The following is a 23,476-nucleotide window of genomic DNA, read 5'->3' on the forward strand; positions in this document are numbered from 1 at the left end:
GGTCCTCTTAAATATGAGAACTAGGGTCTCAAAAAGACCTCACATCTCATATTTACAGTAAAATGCAATAAGAAAAAATAAATAAATTTTGTCATTTAAAAAAAAAAAAAAAAAAAAAAAAAAAAAAAGGCTCTTTAAGAGCTATGGGTGGAAGTGACGTTTTGACGTCGCTTCTGCCCTGCAATGATATGGAGATGGGTGGGGGGCCATCTTCCCCTCACTCATCTCCATGTCAGGACCTGATCTCCTCTGCAGCTGCCGATGGCCCCGGTAACCGTACGGCGAGAGTGGGGGAGGGGGTGATAAAAGTGATCTTGTGGCGAATCCGCCACCGAGACCACTTTTATCTTAAACCGGACTGCTCACTGAAGAAGATGATACCGGAGTTATGGTAGCTACCTGCTGCCATAACAACGATATCCTCCTTCAAACAGTGAACATATAACGACGGTGGGTGGTCCAGAAGTGGTTAAGAGAGAGCAATGGGGGAGGTAAAAACCCGGTTCGAATGCGTGTTTTTAGCGCTTCTCCCCCTTCCAAAACTGCGAGTGTAAACTTATCATAACTATACCACATTACACCAGTGATTTATCCCCACTAGCTTCGATCAAAATGGATATATGGCTTTGGGTGTGTGTGTGGCGTTTTACTTGCTTTTGGCTTAGAAGAGGAAAGCGGAGGAACTCCACCTAGACACACGTTCCTGGAAGAGGGTTGAAGCCAGGATCCCAACGCTGCAAGACCTCAGAGCCCCTTACTGCAATACCACTCTTATTCAAACCTTAGGAAGGAGATTTTTTTTTTTTCTTCACATTTTAACCACGCAGGCAAAATGCAAATCACGTCATGTCCAAACACTTCACCTCCCTCCTCAGGTCAGGTCTGGGCTGTTTACCTCCATCTCTGGAGATCTCTCTTTATGCACAGATTGCAAATCCTCACTGGGAACACCGACTCCTTTCCTCATACATTATTGCTCAGGCCTGACAAGGCTTTTAAATGGATAAACCATTTTTTCCCCCGAGCTATTAAAGTCAGTAAAACTCGGAGCGGACGTAGATCACGGACAGGAGAAGCTGTCACACACGGCCCATGCGCCACAAAGCAATACAATGGCTTTGATCAAAGTGCAATCCCATGGGGTACAGCAATAAATGCTTCAGGTACCCTAAAAACAATATTATTCAAATCGAGGAATCCTTCTAACCACTTCCCCTCTACAGCTAGTTTTTATTTATTTTTTTTGCACTCAAGGATTATTTTTTCAGCTATAGAAGGATTTAAATCCCCCAGAACATTATGGGGGTTGATTTACTAAAGGCAAATAGACTGAGTGCAATTTGCCCTCTGCAAGGACAGTTGCTCCAGAGCTAAGTGAGGTAAAGCTTCACTTTGCAAAGAATACCCAATCCGGTTCAAGGTAAATAAATAAAAAAAAAATGCATTTTTGTTTGCATGTGATTGGATAATGGGAGTCAGCAGAGCTTTACCTTATTAACTAAGCTCTGGAGCAACAGCAAAGTGCCTTCGCCTTTAGGAACCAGAAGATTTTCCCCCCTAATGACCAGGCCATTTTTTGCGATACGGCATTGCAACGTTTAACAATTGCACAGTCGTGTGACGCTGTACCCAAAAAAATGACCGTCCTTTTTTTTTTACCCCCCACGAACATAGATTTCTTTTGGTGGCATTTGACCATCTCTGTTTTTTTCATGTTTTGTGCTATAACCAAAAGAAGACCAACAATCAAAAATGTATATATGTATATATATATATATATATATATATATATATATATATATATATATATATATATATATATATAATTTTTTTGCTATAATAAATATCCCATTTTTTTTTTTAAACAAATTTCTTCATCAATTCAGGCCAATATGAATTCTTCTAGATATTTTGTGTAAAAAAAAAAAAAAAAATTGCAATAAGCGTATATTGGTTGATTTGCACAAAAGTTATAGCGTTTACAAAATAACGGATAGTTTTATGCCATTTTTATTTTATTTTGTATTAGTAATGGCGGCAATCAGTGATTTTTAGCGGGGCTGCAACATTGCGGCGGACAGATCGGATGCTTTTGATATTTTATTGGGACCATTGACATTTATACAGCGATCAGAGCTAAAAATAGCCACTGATTACTGTGTAAATGTCACTGGCAGGGAAGCGGTTAACATGAAGATTATAGCATCTACAAACCATGGGAGATATATATATATATATATATATATATATATATATACACATACATACATACTTTTTTTTATACTACTGATGGCAGTTGTCAGCGACTTATAATGGGACTGCAATAGTGCAAACTGACTGCCACCGACAACTCCAGTGACAATACAGTGATAATACTATACACCAGGGATATGCAATTAACGGACCTCCAGCTGTTGCAAAACTAAAAGTCCCATCATGCCTCTGGGTGTCATGCTTGTGGCTGTCAGAGTCTTGCTATGTGTCATGGGATTTCTAGCTATGCAACAGCTGGAGGTCCACTAATTGCATATCCCTGCTATACACGGTCACTGTACTAATGACACTGACTGGTAAGGGGTTAACATCTAGGGCGATCAAGGGGTTAAGCGTGTGTCTAACAATGTGTAATGTGTGTATTATGTGCTGCTTTTTTTTTACTAAAGATCACTTTCTTTCTTAACACTGCTTTGGGATAAGAAACAGAGAGATTGTTTCCTGTGTACAGAGCTCTGTGTTGATTGTCAACACAGGGCTCTAGGCTGTGATTGGACACAGCCAATTAGCATGTCACAGCCATGAATATTTGGCCTGGGACTTGATGACAGGATCCCATTGTGTACAATCACAGCGGGTGCGGGTGCGCCATTTTATTTTCCCTGCAAAAGTGGAGTTACCCTTTAACCATGAATGATGGCCCTAAAATTATTGCTCTCACTCTAATGAATGAGCTCATCCGTTTACAGTTAACTGTGAGCTCTGGTGCTTTAATCATTGCTCTCACGCCAACATTTGCGGCAATACCTTACATGCATGATGAAAATGCAGTTTACTTACATGTGCTCAGGCTGTGCTTGCATTTACGTGTGTGTGCATGGCAAGGGACGTTACAGGTTTTTTTTTTATAAGCATTTTATAGCATTGGGAAGATGATATACTCTTAAAAGGAAACATCAGGGGTCTATTAGAACCCCAATAACTCCCCTGCCCTTCCGCAGCGTCCCTGGCTTCATCAACTAGGGGATGACAGCTCTGAAACTGGAAGTGATTAAATCATTATCCTTCTGGCTTCATTCACTACAAAGGACATTGAGGAACTTCTTTCCCTTCTCTTCTCTTCCCTTTCTTCTTTCCTGTTCCTTTCCCTTCTCTTCCATTCCCTTTCTCTTCCTCTTTACTGTCTATTTAATTTCCTTCTCTTTCCCTTCTCTTTTCTTTCCCTTCCCTTCTCTTCTCTTTCCTGCTCCTTTCCCTTCTCTTTCCTGTCTTTCCCTTTCTCTTTCCTGTTCCTTTTCTTTCTCTTTAATGTTTATTTTATTTTCCTTTCCTTCTCTTTCCCTTTTCTTTCCCTTCTCTTTTTCCTTTCTTTCCCTTCTCTTCCTTTTCTCTTTCCTATTTCATTTCCCTTTCCTTCTCTTTCCCTTTCCTTTCCATTCTTTTTCCCCCTTTCCTTTCCTTTCCTGTTCCTTTCCCTTCTCTTCACTTTCCTTCCATTTCTCTTCCTTTTCTCTTTACTGTCTATTTCATTTTCCTTTCCTTTCCCTTTTCTTCTCTTTCCTGTTCCTTTCCATTCTCTCCCTTTTCTCTTTCCTGTCTATTTTATTTCCCTTTCCATTCTTTTTCCCTTTTCTTCTTTCTTGTTCCATTCCCTTCCCTTTCTTTTCACTTCATTTTCTCTTTCCTGTCTATTTCGTCTTCCTTTCCTTCTCTTTCCTTACCCTTCCTTTTCTCTTTCCTGTTTCAATTTTCCTTTCCTTTCCTTTCCTTTCCCTTCCTTTTCACTTTCCTGTCCCTTTCCTTTCCCTTCTCTTCCTTTTCCTGTCCCTTTCCTGTTCAATTCCACTCCCTTCTCTTTGCTTTCCCTTCCTTTTCTCTTTCCTTTCCCTTTCTTTCCCTGTCTTTTCTGTCCTCCTTTTGTGAAAAACTGAAAAAGGTGAACCAACACCCTCCCCGATCCCCACTGTACTTACCTCCATGGGTGATGAGCTGTCAGTGCACATGCAGCGGGTGTAGTGGTCTGTGGATTTGAACACCCCGCTCTTCTTCACTTTTTCCTGTAGGGCTTCTAGAACTGATCAGCTTGACTCTGGATTGGTCAGCACTGGCACGTGACCACTTTGACCAATCGAAATCGCTCTGATCAATCCCAGAAGCCCTAAGGAAAGAAGGGGAAAAAGAGCGGGGGAATCTCAAATCACTGACCCGCTACACCCGCTAAGTGGGCACTGGCAGCTGAAAAGGTGAACTAACCCTTTCACCTCTTCACTTGATCCACAAAGAGGATTTAGCAGTTTGTAGCATTTACTACATTAGAATATTTTTCGTTGTTCTTTGTGAAGGAACGGGAAGCTGCTTCTTACCGTAATTACGAGAGTTCATCTGTTTGAAGAGGCCGATGACTTCCACATGGTATCCGATTTCCACTTCAAACCGCGAGCGGGAGATGAGCAGGCAATGGCCTTTTACAATGGCAGACGGCCTCTGCCAGTTGCTGCACATGGCGAGAACGGCGTTAATGACAGTTCCCCCGCCGGAGGACTTAGAAACTGGCGGGATCTCCACATCTTCCATCCCCTCTAAGGGTTTTAAAGACACATTCTGGAGTCGTTGGACTTCACTCACTGCAAAAAAAGAAAAAAAAAGGAAACACGGTCAGATGTGCCCCCGATATACCCGCTGAGTCTTCAACCCAGCCTTGAGCCTGGGTTCACACTGTTTCGATCTCAGAGACCGCATATGATTTGGACCCGCGTATGCGATGTCTGTGAGATGCAAATTCAGCCATACACTTGTATGGCTGAACTCGCATTGGATTCGCACACAAAACAGTGCAGGGACTTGTTTTTTCCCTGCACTAGAATCGGATCGCATTGGGTGTTCTCACCTATGCAATCCGATTCCTGTGCAAGTTTGCACTGCGATCTGAACTAAACTGGGGGTGTCAACTGCTAAATCCTCCTTGTGGATCAAGTGAAGAGGTGAAAGGGTTAGTTCACCTTTTCAGCTGCCGGGGTGCCCACTTAGCGGGTGTAGCGGGTCAGTGATTTGAGATTCCCCCGCTCTTCTTCTCCTTCTTTCCTTAGGGCTTCTGGGATTGATCAGAGCGATTTGGATTGGTCAAAGTGGTCACGTGCCAGTGCTGACCAATCAGAGTCAAGCTGATCAGTTCTGGAAGCCCTACAGGAAGAAGTGGAAGAAGAGCGGGGTGTTAAAATCCACAGACCACTACACCCGCATCAGTTTGTAGTAGGCAGTGTGAACTGCCTGTGGGACAGGAGCGATGCGGGAACCGGTGAAGAATTTGCCATGGTTCCCGGATCGCACTGGTGTGAACCCGGGGTAAATGGTGTATAACAGAGTGATGTACATTTGTGAAAAACACAACAGAAATTAGGAGGACTTGAAAGGAGGCAACAGATCAGTAGTTTATGCAGATTAAGGGGGGCAGACAGGAGGGATCTGCTAGATCTGAGGGGGGGGCACCAGAGAGCACAGCGGTGAGTCAAGAGAAATCGGGGACAGGTAAGAGTGCCGAGGTGGCACTGTGACAGACAAGTACTTCTTGCCCCTGCTAGCTGGCTCAGAAACCCCGATTGGAGCACTGTGGCATCTTACAAAAGGGAGTTTCCAGTAAGTAGTGACAGAATTGAGCCCCATGGCCTTCAAGGCAGGATCTGCTGCATTTCATCCAGACCAGAAGCAGAGGCTATTAGTGTGCTTCTTTTCAATTGCATGGCCCCTTATGGATGTGGTGTGGCAGCCTGAGAGTTTGGTCCAGAAATAGTTCTTGAGATCCCTGGGAGACATTTATTGGATTTGTGTCTACATTTGATCAATGAGTTTTGCTAGATACAGGATACCGGGACGCCTGCCTTTACACGCACATGAACTTTAATGGTATCCCAGTCTTAGCCTGTAGGGTTCAATATTGAGTTGGCCCACCTTTTGCAGCTATAACAGCTTCAACTCTTCTGGGAAGGCTGTCCACAAGGTTTAGGGGTGTGTCTATGGTAATGTTTGATCATTCTTCTAGAAGCTCATTTGTGAGGTCAGGCACTGATGTGGACAAGAAGGCCTGGCTTGCAGTCTCCGCTTTAATTAATCTCAAAGGTGTTCTATTGGGGGTTGAGGCCAGTCAAGGTCCTCCACCCCAAACTCACTCATCCATGTCTTTATGGACCTTGCTTTGTGCACTGGTCCCAATCATTTGGTGGATGGGGGGGGATTATGGTGTGGGTGTTGCTTTTCAGGGGTTGGGCTTGGCCCCTTTATTCCAGTGAAGGGAACTTTTAGGGTCAGTTCACATTGGGACGACTTGTCAGGCGACTTTACCGCCTGACAAGTCGCAACCCGTTCTGTACAATGGAACCGTTCTAACCGGAGCGACACAATTCGCTCCGACTTAGAAAACGGTTCCTGTACGACTTTGGGGGCGCCTTCAGGCGACTTGCATTGACTTCTATAGAGAAGCCGTTTTGCAAGGCGCCGCAGCGGTCGTGTCCAGGTCGCCAGAGGCAGTCGCGCTGCAAGTCGTTCTGCCTCAGTGTGAACCGACACTTAAGGCGTCAGCATACCAAGACATTTTGGACAATTTCATGCTCCCAACTTTGTGGGAACAGTTTGGTGATGGCCCCTTCCTGTTCCAACATGACTGCACACCAGTGCACAAAAAAAGTGTCAAAAGTGTCAGCTAGCGCCAATTTATCTGCCACAATAATCGCAGTGCCGCTTATTGGGATTTTTTTTGTTTTTTTACCAGAAATGTGTAGCAAAATACATATTGGCCTAAATTTATGAAGAAATTCGATTTTTTTCAATTTTTTTACTAGATATGTTTTATAGTAAAAGTAAAAAAAAAAAAATAGTTTTATTTATAGTTTATAGCGCAAAAAATAAAAACCGCAGAGGTGACCAAATACCACCAAAAGAAAACTCTATTAGTGGGGGGGGGGGAACGCCGATTTTATTTGGGTACAGCGTCGCACGGTCACGCAACTGTCAGTTAACCACTTCAATACAGGGCACTTAAACACCTTCCTGCCCAGACCAATTTTGAGCTTTCAGCGCTGTCGCACTTTGAATGACAATTGCGCGGTCATGCTACACTGTACCCAAATGAAATTTTTATCATTTTTTTCCCACAAATAGAGCTTTCTTTTGGTGGTATTTGATCACCTCTACGGTTTTTATTTTTTGCGCTACAAATAAAAAAATACCGAAAATTTTGAAAAAAAATATGTTTTTTTTTGTTTCAGTTTCAAAACTTTGTAAATAAGTACGTTTTCTCCTTCACTGATGGGCACTGATGGGGCTACACTGATGGGCACTGATAAGGTGGCACTGATGGGCACCAATGTGGCACCAATGAAGTGGCACAGATGGGCGACACGGATGGGCGACACGGATGGGCAACACGGACGGGCAACACGGACGGACACTGATAGGTGGCACAAATTGGCACTGATAGCTGGCACGGATGGGCATGGATAGGCGGCACAGGTGGGCACGGATAGGCGGCACAGCTGGGCACGGATAGGCGGCACAGCTGGGCACAGATAGGCGGCACAGCTGGGCACAGATAGGCGGCACAGCTGGGCACAGATAGGCGGCACAGCTGGGCACAGATAGGCGGCACAGCTGGGCACAGATAGGCGGCACAGCTGGGCACTCATAGGCGGCACAGCTGGGCACTCATAGGCGGCACAGCTGGGCACTCATAGGCGGCACAGCTGGGCACTCATAGGCGGCACAGCTGGGCACTCATAGGCGGCACAGCTGGGCACTCATAGGCGGCACAGCTGGGCACTCATAGGCGGCACAGCTGGGCACTCATAGGCGGCACAGCTGGGCACTCATAGGCGGCACAGGTGGGCACTCATAGGCGGCACAGGTGGGCACTCATAGGCGGCACAGGTGGGCACTCATAGGCGGCACAGGTGGGCACTCATAGGCGGCACAGGTGGGCACTCATAGGCGGCACAGGTGGGCACTCATAGGCGGCACAGGTGGGCACTCATAGGCGGCACAGGTGGGCACTCATAGGCGGCACAGGTGGGCACTCATAGGCGGCACAGGTGGGCACTCATAGGCGGCACAGGTGGGCACTCATAGGCGGCACAGGTGGGCACTCATAGGCGGCACAGGTGGGCACTCATAGGCGGCACAGGTGGGCACTCATAGGCGGCACAGGTGGGCACTCATAGGCGGCACAGGTGGGCACTCATAGGCGGCACAGGTGGGCACTCATAGGCGGCACAGGTGGGCACTCATAGGCGGCACAGGTGGGCACTCATAGGCGGCACAGGTGGGCACTCATAGGCGGCACAGGTGGGCACTCATAGGCGGCACAGGTGGGCACTCATAGGCGGCACAGGTGGGCACTCATAGGCGGCACAGGTGGGCACTCATAGGCGGCACAGGTGGGCACTCATAGGCGGCACAGGTGGGCACTCATAGGCGGCACAGGTGGGCACTCATAGGCGGCACAGGTGGGCACTCATAGGCGGCACAGGTGGGCACTCATAGGCGGCACAGGTGGGCACTCATAGGCGGCACAGGTGGGCACTCATAGGCGGCACAGGTGGGCACTCATAGGCGGCACAGGTGGGCACTCATAGGCGGCACAGGTGGGCACTCATAGGCGGCACAGGTGGGCACTCATAGGCGGCACAGGTGGGCACTCATAGGCGGCACAGGTGGGCACTCATAGGCAGCACAGGTGGGCACTCATAGGCAGCACAGGTGGGCACTCATAGGCAGCACAGGTGGGCACTCATAGGCGGCATCGGTGTTATAGTAATGGATGCCAATCAGTGCCAAACAATAATGCATGCCAATCAGTGATGCCCATTGTGGGCACTGATTGGCATCCATTATGGGCACCGATTGGCACCCATTGTGCTGACTGGCATCCCTGGTGGTCTAGGGAGGATTATGGATTTTATTACCTTTTCCCTGGTGGTCTAGTGGTGTCCCTGGTGGTCCAGTGTGGGCATCCTCGGGGGGGCTGTGCTGATAATCGATCAGCACAGACCCCCCCTGTCAGAGGAGCAGCCGATCGGCTCTCCTCTACTCAGACGCGAGTGAGGGAAAGCCGATCACCGGCTCTTCCCATTTACACTGTGATCAGCCGTGATTGGACACGGCTGATCACATGGTAAAGAGTCTCCGTCGGAGACTCTTTACCGAGATCGTAGTTGCCGGGTGTCAGACTGACACCCCGCAACAACGATCGCCGCGATGCGCGCCCCCGGGGGCGTGCAGCGGCTCATAATCCTAATCACATCATATGACGTCCGGTTAGGATTATGAAACCACTTTGCCGCCGTCAATTCCCTATAGGGCGGGCGGCAAGTGGTTAAAGTAACGCAGTGCCGTATCGCAAAAAATAGCCTGGGGAGTAAATCTTCCAGAGGGCTATTGGTTAACATTGACACCCGCATCGGATCGCATGAATGGAACGTGCTTGCTATGCAGTGGGGGATTGCACAAGAATCGCTGCGAATCCTGCATCGCATCAGTGTGAACCGGGGAGGGTGAAGGAAGACAAAGCTTGTTAAACAATCACGGTTCCTTTGCGCTTTCCTCATCATCCTCTTCTAATTTGAAACACAGACACCCCCGTTACTTGAAGAAAAGACAATGATCTGTGCAGGGCACCCTTGACTTACTGAGGCCGGTGTAATCTTCCAGGCTGAAGTTCCACATCTTGGTTGCGGGATCTAGAAAACACACAAAACAAAAACACAGTGTCAGCCATAAAGCAGAACAAGCCCCTCTGCTATAGGTCAGCAGAAAATCAATGGAGTGCATTCACCCAGTCCTATAAATCTCAATTTGTACATTTATAGATCTACAACTCAAACCAATTGCTGCATTATACAAGACGACACAGCTAATTTTCCAAGCCTATAATGATTAGGGTATGAAGCAACGCCGTCACAAAGGGGGTGATTTACTAAAACTGGAGAGTGCAAAATCTGGTGCAGCTGTGCATGGCAGCCAATCAGCTTCTAACTTCAGCTTGTTCAATTAAAGCATTTGTTAACCTAAAAAAAAAAAAAAAATTGTAAAAAAATGGATCCTGTTCCCTAAGACCCCTTTCACACCGCCAAGCCTATAGCGTCTGCGGTAAAACTAGCGGCGTTTTACCGTCGGATCTGCAGCGCATTTCGGCCGCTGGCGGGGCGCTTTTACCCCCGCTAGCGGCAAAGAAAGGGTTAAAACCGCCCGCAATACGCCGCAATAGCGGCATTTTGCCGGCGGTAACACAGCGCTGCCCCATTGATTTCAATGGGGAGCAGCGGTGGAGGAGCGGTAAACACACCGCTCCTTCACTTCTCCAAATAAGCTGCTGGCTGGACTTTTCCTGACGTCCCGACGTCCTGCCAGTGCACCGCTCCGAGGGCTTTCACACTGGAGACAAAAGGTGCAGCAGTTTATGGGCAGATTGCACGCGCTATTTCTAACGCTATAGCACCTGAAAAATGCCCTTGGTGTGAAAAGGGTGTTACAGCAGATTAAACAGCACACTGCTTGTGCTGTGTAACCTGCCCTAGAGCTGCACGATTAATCGTTAAAGAATCGAGACATCGCGATTTTACCCCCCTCCTGATCTTAAAAAAAAAAAAGCATTTCCTCCATTCAGTACAGAGTACTGCCCACAGCTGTCAAAAAAAAAAAAAAAAAAAAATAGGCAGCCTGCCAATTTTCTCACAACATTGCTTAGAAAGAGATAAAGAGAAACATTGTAACACTGTTCTTTTAGATAAAAGGAATGAACTTGGTCAGTAAATGAGGTCAGTTTAACCATTTAAAGGACTAAACTTTTTTGGCACTTGTTGCTTACAATTTAAAAACTTTTTTAAAATGTTTGCTAGAAAATTACTTGGAACCCCCAAACATTATATAATATATATATCTCGAAAGAGAGAGATCTATATATTTTTTTTTTTTTTTTTAGCAGAGACACCAGAGAATAAAATGGTGGTTGTTGCAATATTTTATGTCACACGCTATTTGCGCATTGGTCTTTCAAACGCATTTTTTCTTTTTTTAAATACACTTTATCCACTTAACCACTTCCAGACCGGACCATTTTGCTGGCTTAAGACCAGACCACTTTATGCGATTCGACACTGCGTCGCTTTAACTGACAACTGCGCTGTCGTGCAACGTGGCTCCCATACAAAATTGACGTCCTTTTTTTCCCACAAATAGAGCTTTCTTTTGGTGGTATTTGATCATCTCTGCGGTTTTAATTTTTTGCGCTATAAACAAAAAAAAAGCGACAATTTTGAAGAAAAAAAAAAAAACGCATTATTTTTTACTTTTTGCTATAATAAATATTCCCCAAAAATATATAAAAAATTTTTTTTCTCAGTTTAGGTTGATATGTATTCTTCTACATATTTGGTAAAAAAAAAAAAAAAAAAAATATCACAATAAGCAATTATTGATTGGTTTGTGCAAAATGTATAGCGTTTACAAAATAGGGGATAGTTTTATGGCATTTTTATTAATAATTTTTTTTTACTAGTAATGGCGGCGATCAGCGATTTTTATTGTGACTGCGACATTATGGCGGACACATCGAACATTTTTGGGACCATTGTCATTTATACAGCAATCAGTGCTATACAAATGCATTGATTCCTGTGTAAGTGACACTGACAGTGAAGGGGTTAACCAGGGGGTGGCAGTGTAGGGCTTAAGTGTGTCATAGGGGCATGTTACTAACTGTGGGGGGCGTGGCTGTGTGTTACTGAACAATGATCTCTGCACCAATCACAGGGAGCAGAGATCAGGGTCACTCGTTGCTAGGCAGAACGGGGAGATGTTGTTTACTTCCGCATTTCCCCCTTCAGACTCCCTGTGAGACGATCGCGGGTATACCCACGGCGATCGAGTCCACGGGACTCACAAACGGACTCACGGGGGTCCCAACCAGCGACGCGCACGCGATGGCGCGGCGGCAATTTCAAATGGACGTACCTGTACGCCAATTTGCCTGCCCGTGCCATTCTGCCGACGTACATCGTTGCGCGCCGGTCGGGAAGTGGTTAAGGACCGAGCCTCTTTTTTGAGATTTGTTGTTTACAAGTTAAAAACGTTTTTTTTGATAGGAAATTACTTAGAACCCCCAAACATTAGAAAAAAAAATGTATAACACCCTAGAGAATAAAAATGACGGTCGTTGCAATACTTTCTGTCACAGCGGATTTACGCAGCGGTCTTACAAGAGCACTGTTTTTTGGGAAAAAATACACTTTTTTTAATTAAAAAAATAAGACAACAGTAAAGTTAGCCCAATTTTTTTTTATTTTTTTTTTGTTATATTGTGAAAGATGTTACGCTGAGTAAATTCATACCCAACATGTCGCGCTTCAAAATTGCACCCGCTCGTGGAATGGAGACAAACTTTTACCCTTAAAAACCTCTATAGGCGACGTTTAAAAATGTTTCGTTTTACAGAGGAGGTCTAGGGCTAGAATTATTGCTCTCACTCTAACGATGGCGGCGATACCTCACGTGTGTGGTTTGAACACCAATAATTTGTCATCCAATGGTATGGAGACAGGTGGGGGCCATCTTCCTCTCACTCGTCTCCATGCCACCGACGTGAGAGGGTCCAATCGCTTTCGCCGCTGTCGATGGCTCCGGTAAGCCACGGAGGGCACCAGGGCGCAGCGGGAGCCCCTCTTCTGCCACCGATAAAAGTGACCGCGCTACGAATTCGCTGCAGAGACCACTATTACTGGAAAGCGGACCGCCGGCTGAAGAAGAGCATAGTGGGGTTATGGCTGCTAGCTGCTACCATAATAACGATAATCCTCTTCAAAGTTAGGATGTATACTGGCTTGCGGCGATCCGTAAGTGGTTAATGAATTAAAAAAAAATCTAAACTGTAAAGTTAGCCCAATTTTTTTGCATAATGTGAAAGATGATGTTACGTTGTGAGTATCGTGAGAGAATCGCAATCTTTATTCTAAGCAAAAAAAAAATTGTGATTCTCATTTTAGCCAGAATTGTGAACCTGCCCCTCTCTAAACTGTAAAAAAAACCTGGCTGATCCTGCCACTTCCTGTGTCCCCCTCTGTGAGCTGACCACGATAATCAGGGCTGCTGAGCCCTGACTACAGTGGTCAGCGTATGTCCCTCCATCATCCGCAGCTCTCCTCTGTCCCACTCTGTCCTCTCCCCCCTCCCATCCCTGCCTGTCAGCTCCGTGTGTCTGTGTGAGCTGTCTCCAACCCCCTCCCCCGCCGATATTCATAGCACATTTAAATTGAATGCATTGTATAGGTGTATATTGAAAACAAAGCTTCTAAATACCTTTATTCGAGATCTTCAGGCCGCTGGTCATGTGACTCCCGGCTGCTCTGCTACTACGATTCCCTGGGCTACAGCAGGAGGGGCTGAGCAGCCAGCACAGCGGTCACGTGACCTCCCGGCTGCAGAAAGAGGGAGATCTTGGCCCCTCCTTCTGTAGCCCAGGGATCGTAGTAGCAGAGCGGCTGGGAGTCACGTGACCGGCATTTAGAAGTATTGTTCTTAATATACAGTACATTATCACTGGTAAGGAGAGGGGCAGGCAGTGCCTTGCTTTATAGAGCTTACAAACACTTTAAGCTTTGACAATAAAACCTGGAAGACAATGCGATGCATACTAGCACATTATGACAATGCCTTGCAGGGCAATTTATTTATTTATTTTTCTTTAACTGCAGATACTACAGCTTTAATGGGTGCAATTATGATTATCATCAATGCTGATGTGTGCAATCACAGCCCAGAGCCCTGTGTTGACAAACAACACAGGACTCTGTACAGAGGGAGCAATCTCTCTATCACTGTTAGTAAATCAATCCCATAGTTTTTGAGACCAAGGAGAGTTTCCAATAAGGAAGTGACTGCACTAGGCACCTAGACCTAAAAAAAATAAAAAAAATGGCAGCCTACTTCAACATTGTAAAGCCTCTGTCAGCCTCCCTTTCTGAACCAAGACATACATTCAACTCTGGAAATGTACATATTTGTTTTCAGAAATAACATATAGTTTTTGAGACCAAGGGAAAGGGGAGGGGGGGTTCCAATAAGGAAGTGACTACTCCAGGCTTCAACAAAATGGCGGCCTACTTCAGCACTGTAAAGCTTCTGTCAGCCTTTCTCTCTATCTGAGCCAAGACATACATTCATGGCTTTAAATGTACATATTTTAATTTCAGACGTGACATCGTTTTTGAGACCCAGGAGAGGGAGAAAGTTTCCAATAAGAAAGGCACTGCTCTGGGCTTCAACGAAATGGTGGATTACTTTAGCACTATAAAGCTTCAGTCCGCCTTTCTCTCTGAGCTAAGATATACAATCAAGGCGAGAAACATTCATATTTTAATTACAGAAGTCACATATCATTTTTGAGACCAAGGAGAGGGGGAGAGTTTCCAATAAGGAAGAGACTGCTCCGGGCTTCAACAAAATGGCAGCCAACTTCAGCACCATAAAGCTTCTGTCAGCCTTTCTCTCTAAGTGAGCTAAGACATACAATTAAAGCTAGAAACATTTACAGTTTAACTACAAAATTTACATTTTATTAGACCAAGAAGAGGGGGAGAGTTTCCAATAAGGAAGTGATTGCTCTGGGCTTCAACAAAATGGTGGCATCCAGCAAGAAGAAACAGGAACAGTGCTTGAGGCAATTTACAGCACACACTGATTTTTCTAGCATAATTATTAATGTGGAATGAATGTTCTTTTGTTAAAGAACATTCATTGTTATCAAAATGTAATAAACTTCTGCTTTAATATAAAATGTTACATGAAGACGTTTTTTTTTTTCTCCCTTTTATCTGGATCATTAGAAGCAATCCCTGTCACCATATCAACTCACCATAATTTTTGCTGGGGATTGTTTTAAAGAAAGCAATGAGCTCTGCGTTGTAACCCACTTCAACCCGGAAACGATCTTCGGCATGTTTAACGCACCTTCCTTTCGTAGCCGTCCCCGGTTTCTTAGCCTGACCCGTATCCAAGACGCTGCCGCCTGCCTTCTCTCTGCCATCTGTAGCTGTCTTGTTCCCAGGGGCAGAAACATATTTGGAGCTATTGCTGTAAAACTGAGACACGTTACTTGTACTCTTTACAGGCCCCGAGCCATCTTTCCCAGCACCAGGGGGTGCGTCCACAGGCTTGTGGGAGTTTGGTTTGGACGGCTCGTGGTTTTGGTTTGGGACCGCCGTAGCGCCAAATTTCTGAGGCTGAAAATTCTGTACAGGTGCCACCGGTAAAGATATCGGAGCATTTTGACAAGACGACTGTGCCTCTGTCTTTGCAGGAGACGAGTAATTTTGGGCGGAGCCAACAGAAGCCTGGGCAGGTACCCCCCTGTTAGCGCCACCTACGGAGTAAAAATTAAAACTGCCTGTTTTTGAAGGGTTCAACGTAACAGTGTGATTTTGTCCCAGTTCTTTGGCAGTAGGAGGGACATTAAAGCCTCCCTGCTTGTTTTGCTGCACGCTCCCTCCAAACTGTTGCGGGATTGACGCTTGGACGTTGGAAGAGACGGGAGCGGTCTGGTTAATTCCATTCTTCTGCGCCGCGAGTCTCTCGGCTCTCCTCGCCAGAGCCTTCTGCCGGTTCTCCTCAATCTTCCTCTTCTGCTCCTCCGTCAGGCAGACTGACATCTTTCCAGGATGAGTTTCAAACTTGCGAAATGACCCGTCAGAATCTGGAAAACAAGGAGTGTTAGTGCACAGGGGACGCGCTTTTTTAAAATGGATAAGAGGTGTTACGCTCTATTAATCTAAACATCGAACCGTTTTAGGATGCGGTGAAGAAATCAATTAGGCGGATGTTCCCCTCCGGGGACAGCTGTATACCTCATTTCCAAGAACTATGTTCACAGACAGTGCCGTATTTCATGTTTTACCTCTGAAGAGGCGACGTAGCCGGTATAAGCCGCTCTGTCACGTCTCCGCCATTTACATTGATTAATAATAAACTGTGCAAACGGTAAATGAGGAAGTCGTTACTATACGAATGTATCTCAGCAGAGGCCGTGTGATGCCTACAAATTCACTCCTGGGTGAATAAAAGGTTTAAAGTGTTTGTAAAAAATGGTTTTGTATTTTTAATTAACCACTTAAGGACTGGAAGGATTTACCCCATTAATGACCAGGCCATTTTTTTGCGATACGGCACTGCATCACTTTAACTGACAATTGCGCGGTCGTGGGACGCTGTAGCCAAACAAAATGTATGTCCCCTTTTTCCCCAAAAATAGAGCTTTCTTTTCATGGCATTTGATCACCTCTGCAGTTTTTATTTTTTGTGCTATAAACAAGAAAAGAGCGACAATTAAAAAAAAAGAAAAATAATTTATATATATATATATATATATAAAATATATATATATATATATATATATATATATATAAAAGGTTTAGTTAGTTTAGGCCAATATTTATTCTGCTACATATTTTTGGTGAAAAAAAAAAATCTCAATAAGCATTTCTCTGCCCTCTATGACTGCATGGAACACTATACTGTGGGTGTAGAAGGAGAGAACAGAATTGGGACTTTGAATGAAGCACACATCAGTAAGAGAATAAGCACTTTGATTTTGGCACCTAGGTCACGTCACCATTACACGCTTTTTTTACACCTGCCTCTAGGGCCCGGCCTTTTGGCTAGGACCAGAGGAATTTTTGATTCCTGGCCGGAACAATGGCCACTTTTCACTCTCCTCTCCACTATCCCTTTATTTTATTTGTGTGTGTTTTGTCACTGTTTGTCACTTCACGTTTTGATTAGTAGGGTGTCGGTCCTCGGACCAATCCTGAACGTCTTGTGGGAGAGCGGACATAGGCCTTCTGGCTTGGTCCAATCTCCATGAGGGGGGGCCTACCTTCGGGGAAGCCCCCACAGTACCAAGTACCTAGGAGGTTCTGTTTCGGCAGTCCTCCCGGGGAAAGGAGGTCTTCCGGTTTCGTCCGGGGACCACTTGTTGAGTCTGGTACCTCAGTCCCCGTCTGGAGCCTAACGCCCCGGGGGATCAGGGTATGGTCCTTCTTTTGGAGGACATCAGGCACCCGTCTGCACTTTTTAGTGTTTCACTCTTTATGTGTGTGCACTTTTTTTATGCACCGGGTGGAAGTTTTTTGGGTGTGTTTGCACGCCATGGGCTTTTTCAAAAAAAAAAAAAAAATCAGTAAGAGAATAAGTCAAGTGGCTATAATATTTATTTTGTATAGTTCATGATATGTTTTTTTTATATTTATCGGCGTATAATACGCACTTTTTTCCCCTTAAAAGCAGATCCCCCGAGATTCTGAGCCTCTGGGCGGCTTTCAGCCGCCTTCGGCTCTTCAAGGCGACTTTCGGCCGCCTTCAGCTCTTCTCGGAAGCTTTCGGCCGTTCTCTGAAGCTTTCGGCCGCCTTCGGCTCTTTTGGGCGGCCGAAAGCTTCCGAGAACGGTCGAAAGCTGCCCGAGAAGAGCCGAAGTCCCGCCGAGAACTACCGCATGCCGCCGAGATACACATCCGGCTCTGTATCTCGGCGGCGGCATTTTTGAAAAATTAAATAGACACGGCTGCAATGGGGGACACGGCTGCAATGGGGGACACGGCTGCAATGGGGGACAAGACTGCATAAGACTACAATGGGGGACAAGACTGCACTGGTGGACAAGGCTGCAATGGTGGGCAAGGCTGCAGATGACACTGATGGGCATATAAATGTAAGTTTTTTTTTTCTCTTAAACTTCCCTCCTAAAAGTTTTTTTCCTTAAAATTCCCTCCTAAACTTGGGGTGCGTGTTATACGCCGATAAATACGGTATATAATTTGTAGAATTGTTCCATGATGTATGCTCCTGATGAGCGGTTGGAATACCGCGAAACGCGTAGAGCCTTTAGCCATTATCTTTTATCTCAATCATGGAATATCAAGATTCATATGATCCTCTCCGATTCATAATTTATTATTTAGGCATTTTTAATCGATTTTTTTAATTTATTATTTATTTACCATGGTTATCCTGGCCATTTTGGGTACAAACACAGCAGGAAACATATATACATGCATTTACTGATCTTTGTGTTGTATGTGAATGTGTATTGGATTGTAATTTACTATGCAACATTAGTCCATGATTTATTGTGTGGAGGCTGTATGCCCAGAGCATTTTAGAGGTTGATGCCCAAAATGTTTGTATAACATATCATGGACTATACAAAATAAATATTATAGCCACTTGACTTATTCTCTTACTGATGTGTGCTTCATTCAAAGTCCCAATTCTGTTCCCTCCTTCTACATACTATTGATAGGGATGGAGGCAGGCATTCCTTTAGTGCTAGCCTCATTTAAAGTCCCGAAAACTTTTCCTTTTTGATTATACTATACTGTGGGTCTTGCTGGCAGGTGTGATACTCTAGGCCAGGGATATGCAATTAGCGGACCTCCAGCTGTTGAAGAACTACAAATTCCCATGAGGCATAGCGAGACTCTGGCAGCCACAAACATGACAGCTAGAGGCAGAGGCATGATGGGACTTGTAGTTTAGCAACAGCTGGAGGTCCGCTAATTATATATTTCTTGCATCTACAGGTAAGCCTTAATCTAGGCTCACCTGTATGTTAAAGTGGTTGTAATGGGTTTACAACCACTTTAAGTGTTCCCTCGCTTGTGTTTCTAACTGTATGGGGGCTGGGCTGACTGGAGGAGGAGAGAGATCGCTGTTCCTAATCACTATAAACAGCAGATCTCACTATATTCCTCTGACAGAAAGGGGATCTGTTTGTTTAAACTGACAGATCCCAGTTAAAATATCCAGCCTTTACAACCCTGTGCTGGCCATGGAAGCACCCGCACTTTGCTGGACTTCAAGTAGTTATACCGGGATGATGCCTGCAGCTGCATCACCCTGGTAGTTTTTTAGATCGGTCAGTCTGCTTGTAAAAGCAATCCTAGCAGCTAACTGGCCACTTGACTGCTTTTACAAGCAGTGGGAGGGGACACCCCCCTTCCCACCGCCTTCTACGGCTTACTTGGGCTCTCCCGTCCCACTGGGAAGCCCAAGTAACATCTCCCGGATGTACCCGGATGTCATGACCTGACATCACTTCTGATGTACCCGGATGCCAACGGCACCATTTAGAACAAAAAACAAAAAGCATTCGAAAACACCGATCTTGGTTTACTGAATGCATTTAAGGGCAGAGGAGGGATTTGGGGTCTTATAGACCCCAGATCTCTCCATAAAGTGGACCTGTCACGTGCCTATTGCTGTCACAAGGATGTTGAAAATTCCTTCTGACAGCAATAAAAGTGAAAAAAAAAACGTGTAAAACAATCGGGTTATGTATTATGTGTTTTTTGCATTAAAATTCCAAAGTGTATTTTTTAATGTGTAAGTAGCGGAGTCCCTGGACGATATTCCCAACCTGCACAAAATTGTGATTTGTATTGATATTTAGGGGCCGCTCATTGTGGGGATAAAACCTATTCAATGAAAATTATTGATGAACCGCACACCCTGCAAACAGATATACAATAAAATTATGGAAATGTGTTTGTTTTCTTTTTCACCATTCAGCACGGGTTTAAATTTTATATTTTTCACAATATGCATATTGTATTTTTAAATTACTTGACTTGTGTTGGGGTCAGTGGGGGGACCGAAGGTCGCGGTGCTGGCGTCAGTGGGGGGACCGAAGGTCGCGGTGCTGGCGTCAGTGGGGGGACCGAAGGTCGCTGTGCTGGCGTCAGTGGGGGGACCGAAGGTCGCTGTGCTGGCGTCAGTGGGGGGACCGAAGGTCGCTGTGCTGGCGTCAGTGGGGGGACCGAAGGTCGCTGTGCTGGCGTCAGTGGGGGGACCGAAGGTCGCTGTGCTGGCGTCAGTGGGGGGACCGAAGGTCGCTGTGCTGGCGTCAGTGGGGGGACCGAAGGTCGCTGTGCTGGCGTCAGTGGGGGGACCGAAGGTCGCTGTGCTGGCGTCCGTGGGGGGACCGAAGGTCGCTGTGCTGGCGTCAGTGGGGGGACCGAAGGTCGCTGTGCTGGCGTCAGTGGGGGGACCGAAGGTCGCTGTGCTGGCGTCAGTGGGGGGACCGAAGGTCGCTGTGCTGGCGTCAGTGGGGGGACCGAAGGTCGCTGTGCTGGCGTCAGTGGGGGGACCGAAGGTCGCTGTGCTGGCGTCAGTGGGGGGACGGAAGGTCGATGTGCTGGCGTCAGTGGGGGGACGGACGGTCGCTGTGTTGGCGTCAGTGGAGGACGGAAGGTCGCTGTGTTGGCGTCAGTGGGGGGACGGAAGGTCGCTGTGTTGGCGTCAGTGGGGGGACGGAAGGTCGCTGTGTTGGCGTCAGTGGGGGGACGGAAGGTCGCTGTGTTGGCGTCAGTGGGGGGACGGAAGGTCGCTGTGTTGGCGTCAGTGGGGGGACGGAAGGTCGCTGTGTTGGCGTCAGTGGAGGACGGAAGGTCGCTGTGTTGGTGTCAGTGGGGGGACGGAAGGTCGCTGTGTTGGTGTCAGTGGGGGGACGGAAGGTCGCTGTGTTGGTGTCAGTGGGGGGACGGAAGGTCGCTGTGTTGGTGTCAGTGGAGGACGGAAGGTCGCTGTGTTGGTGTCAGTGGGGGGACGGACGGTCGGTGTGTTGGTGTCAGTGGAGGACGGACGGTCGCTGTGTTGGTGTCAGTGGGGGATGGAAGGTCGCTGTGTTGGTGTCAGTGGGAGGACGGAAGGTCGCTGTGTTGGTGTCAGTGGGAGGACGGACGGTCGCTGTGTTGGTGTCAGTGGGAGGACGGACGGTCGCTGTGTTGGTGTCAGTGGGAGGACGGACGGTCGCTGTGTTGGTGTCAGCGGGAGGACGGACGGTCGCTGTGTTGGTGTCAGTGGGAGGAAAGCAGGGAGGTTGGTGTGGGGGTGAGGGGTACTTTGGGGTACAGTGAATTTAGGGGGCCCTGTGTGGCCCTAGAAGGGGGAGGGGGTGGAATTCTCTGAGGACGGTAGGGCAGACAAGAGACTTTTAGGGGTGTCCGCCCCAATACGAAGGCAGCTTCCCTGATACCTGAACGTTCCCATAGCAACCGCAGTACATTGCTCCCACATCTGTATATCCCGTGCTCTGAGACTTCAGCGCCCCCCACAGGCCATGGCTTGGGCAGTCTATTATATTGCTGCCCTGACTGTATGAGAGTGGAGTCCCCCTTTAAGGAGCCCCCCATGTCCCCAATGTTTCCATGAAATTACACAACTCTGCTTCCCTGGGAGGACAGTCCCAGCCAATCACATCACAAGGTGAGCCCCGCGCCGCATACACATTCCAGGGCCCGCCACTGACCACTAACCAGTCCTCATAACTAGTACCTGACCAGCCAGCTTCATATTTACCCGCCTGGATCCATGACAGCTCAGGGCAGCCCTCTGCTGCTGCTAACACATCACGTCATCACCGGGCGACGGACGGCATTGATGTCCCCGCCCACCCGGGCAGCCTAGCCGCCGCCATCTTGACTCCTGGCAAGAATGTATGAGCCTGGACTTCTCAGTGTTGTGTTGTGTAGAGCAGCATGGAGTATGTCCGTGTGGGAGGGGATTTCCTGCCCCCTGTAGAAGCCTCAGCTGAGGGGGGCTGTGTATGGAGAGGTCCAGTCTCAGTGTATTCTGCTTCTCTTGCTGTGTTTACCTTGAAACAGGTCCAATAAATGCTGGTTGTCTGGTTTTCATGCTGATTGGAGCCAGTGTGTGGACCAGGTGTACTTGTTTTACTCTGACATAGCTCCCAACTGTCCCTGATTTGGAGCAAAGTCCCTCTGTCCCTTTTTCCTCCTCATCTGTCCCTCATTTTGGTCTGATCCATATAGTTGTATATAAAATGCACTTTTTATCTATCATAAAGTGTTTCCCAGAGCTAAGCCTTTCATCCAATTTCTAAATTGCTGCATTTGTAAATGCTAAAAGTCAATATAAAGGAATACTAGTGGTAAAAAGCACTTGTGGGTTTTTTGTACAATTCTCCTTTAAGGGGGGGGGGGGGGGGGGGCGTGGCAAAGGGTGTGTCCTATGCCTGCATACTTTTGCTAATTGGTGTCCCTCATTCCCATTTCAGAAAGTTGGGAGGTATGCTCTGACTTTGCTGGCTGCATGCTTGTTCCGAGTTGCCAACAGGCTCAGAACATTTTTATGGACACTTTTTTTGATGTAGGTGGGGTATTATTTTAATTAGTGGCAGGGACATTCATTTGTAGGCGTGGCCTAGCAGGAGAGAAAAATGTGGAGCGTGAAGTGCGTTGCAGGCGAAAGATGGGCGTGGTTTCAATTACGCTTAATATTAGGTGCAGCTTAAAGGGGGTGTGGTTACATAGAGTCAGAGATGCCTTACATAGTGGAGAATGTGGTAATATAAAGGGGAATAAAAAAGCGGGAGGGATGAAGAGAGAAAAAAAAGGGAGGGAAGGCTGGGGAGAGTGAGGAAGGAAGAAAGAAAAAGAGGAAGGGAAGGAGAGAAAAAGGGGGGAGGGAAAGAGGGAGGGAGACAGAGGAAGAAAGAGAAGGAGGGAGAGAAAGAAAGAAAGAGGGAGGGAGGGAGACAGAGGAAGAAAGAAAAAGAGACGGAGGGAGAAAGAAAGAAGTATAGAAGGAGGGAGAGAGAAAGAGGGATGGAGGAAGACAGAAAGAGGAAGAAAAAAGGAGGGTAATAGAGAGAAAGAAGGAGGGAGAAAGAAAGAGGGAAGGAGGGAAAGAAAGAAAAAGAGAAGGGAAGAGAGAAAGAAAGAGAGGGAGAGAGAAGGAAAGAGGTATGAAGGGAGAGAGAGGGAGTGAGAGAGAGGAAGAAAGAGTGAGGGAGAAATAAAGAAAAAGAGGGAGGGAAGGAGAGAGTAAAGGGGAGGGAGAGAGAGGAAGAAAGAAAAAGAGAGGGGAGAGAGTAAGGAAGTGAGAGGGTTAGAGAAAGAGGGAGAAAGAAAGAGGGAGTGAGAGTAAGAAAGAAAGAAAAAGAGAGAGAGGGAAGGAGAGAGAAAGAAAGAAAGAGGGATGGAGGGAGACAGAGGAAGAAAGAATAAGAGAGGGAGGGAAGAGGGATGGAGAGAGAAACAGGGGGAGAAGAGAAAGAAAAAGAGAGTGAGAGAAAGAGGGAGGGAGAAAGATGGGGGAAGGGAAAGAAAGATAAAGAGAGGGAGGGAAAGAGAAAGAAAGAGATGGAGGGAGAGATGGGAAGAAAGAAAGAAAAAGAGGGAGGGAAGGAAAGAAAGAGTGATAGAGGGAGAAA

The 23,476-nt window shown here is 46.6% G+C and overlaps 1 protein-coding gene across 2 annotated transcripts in view; it reads right to left on the reverse strand.

Annotated features, from left to right (window-relative positions):
• SMARCAL1 (SNF2 related chromatin remodeling annealing helicase 1) overlaps positions 1-21,689 on the reverse strand; it is a 93,514-nt gene extending 71,825 nt beyond the window's left edge. The window contains exons 1-4 of one of the 2 annotated variants that reach the window (XM_077449647.1): positions 21,601-21,689; positions 15,107-15,943; positions 9,888-9,938; positions 4,578-4,838 (exon numbers count right to left, since the gene is read on the reverse strand). In XM_077449647.1, the coding sequence (XP_077305773.1) occupies positions 4,578-4,838; positions 9,888-9,938; positions 15,107-15,899 (1,105 nt within the window). In that variant the 5' untranslated portion in view covers positions 15,900-15,943; positions 21,601-21,689. Of the gene's footprint in view, positions 1-4,577; positions 4,839-9,887; positions 9,939-15,106; positions 15,944-21,576 lie in introns of both variants that reach the window. The other variant, XM_077449648.1, reaches the window with a different exon arrangement.
• Between the last annotated feature and the right edge of the window lie 1,787 nt (positions 21,690-23,476).

Source organism: Lithobates pipiens, unplaced genomic scaffold (assembly GCF_037356315.1).
Source record: "Lithobates pipiens isolate NorthernLeopardFrog02 unplaced genomic scaffold, aLitPip1_a1.2 Scaffold_22, whole genome shotgun sequence".
NCBI lineage: Eukaryota > Metazoa > Chordata > Amphibia > Anura > Ranidae > Lithobates > Lithobates pipiens.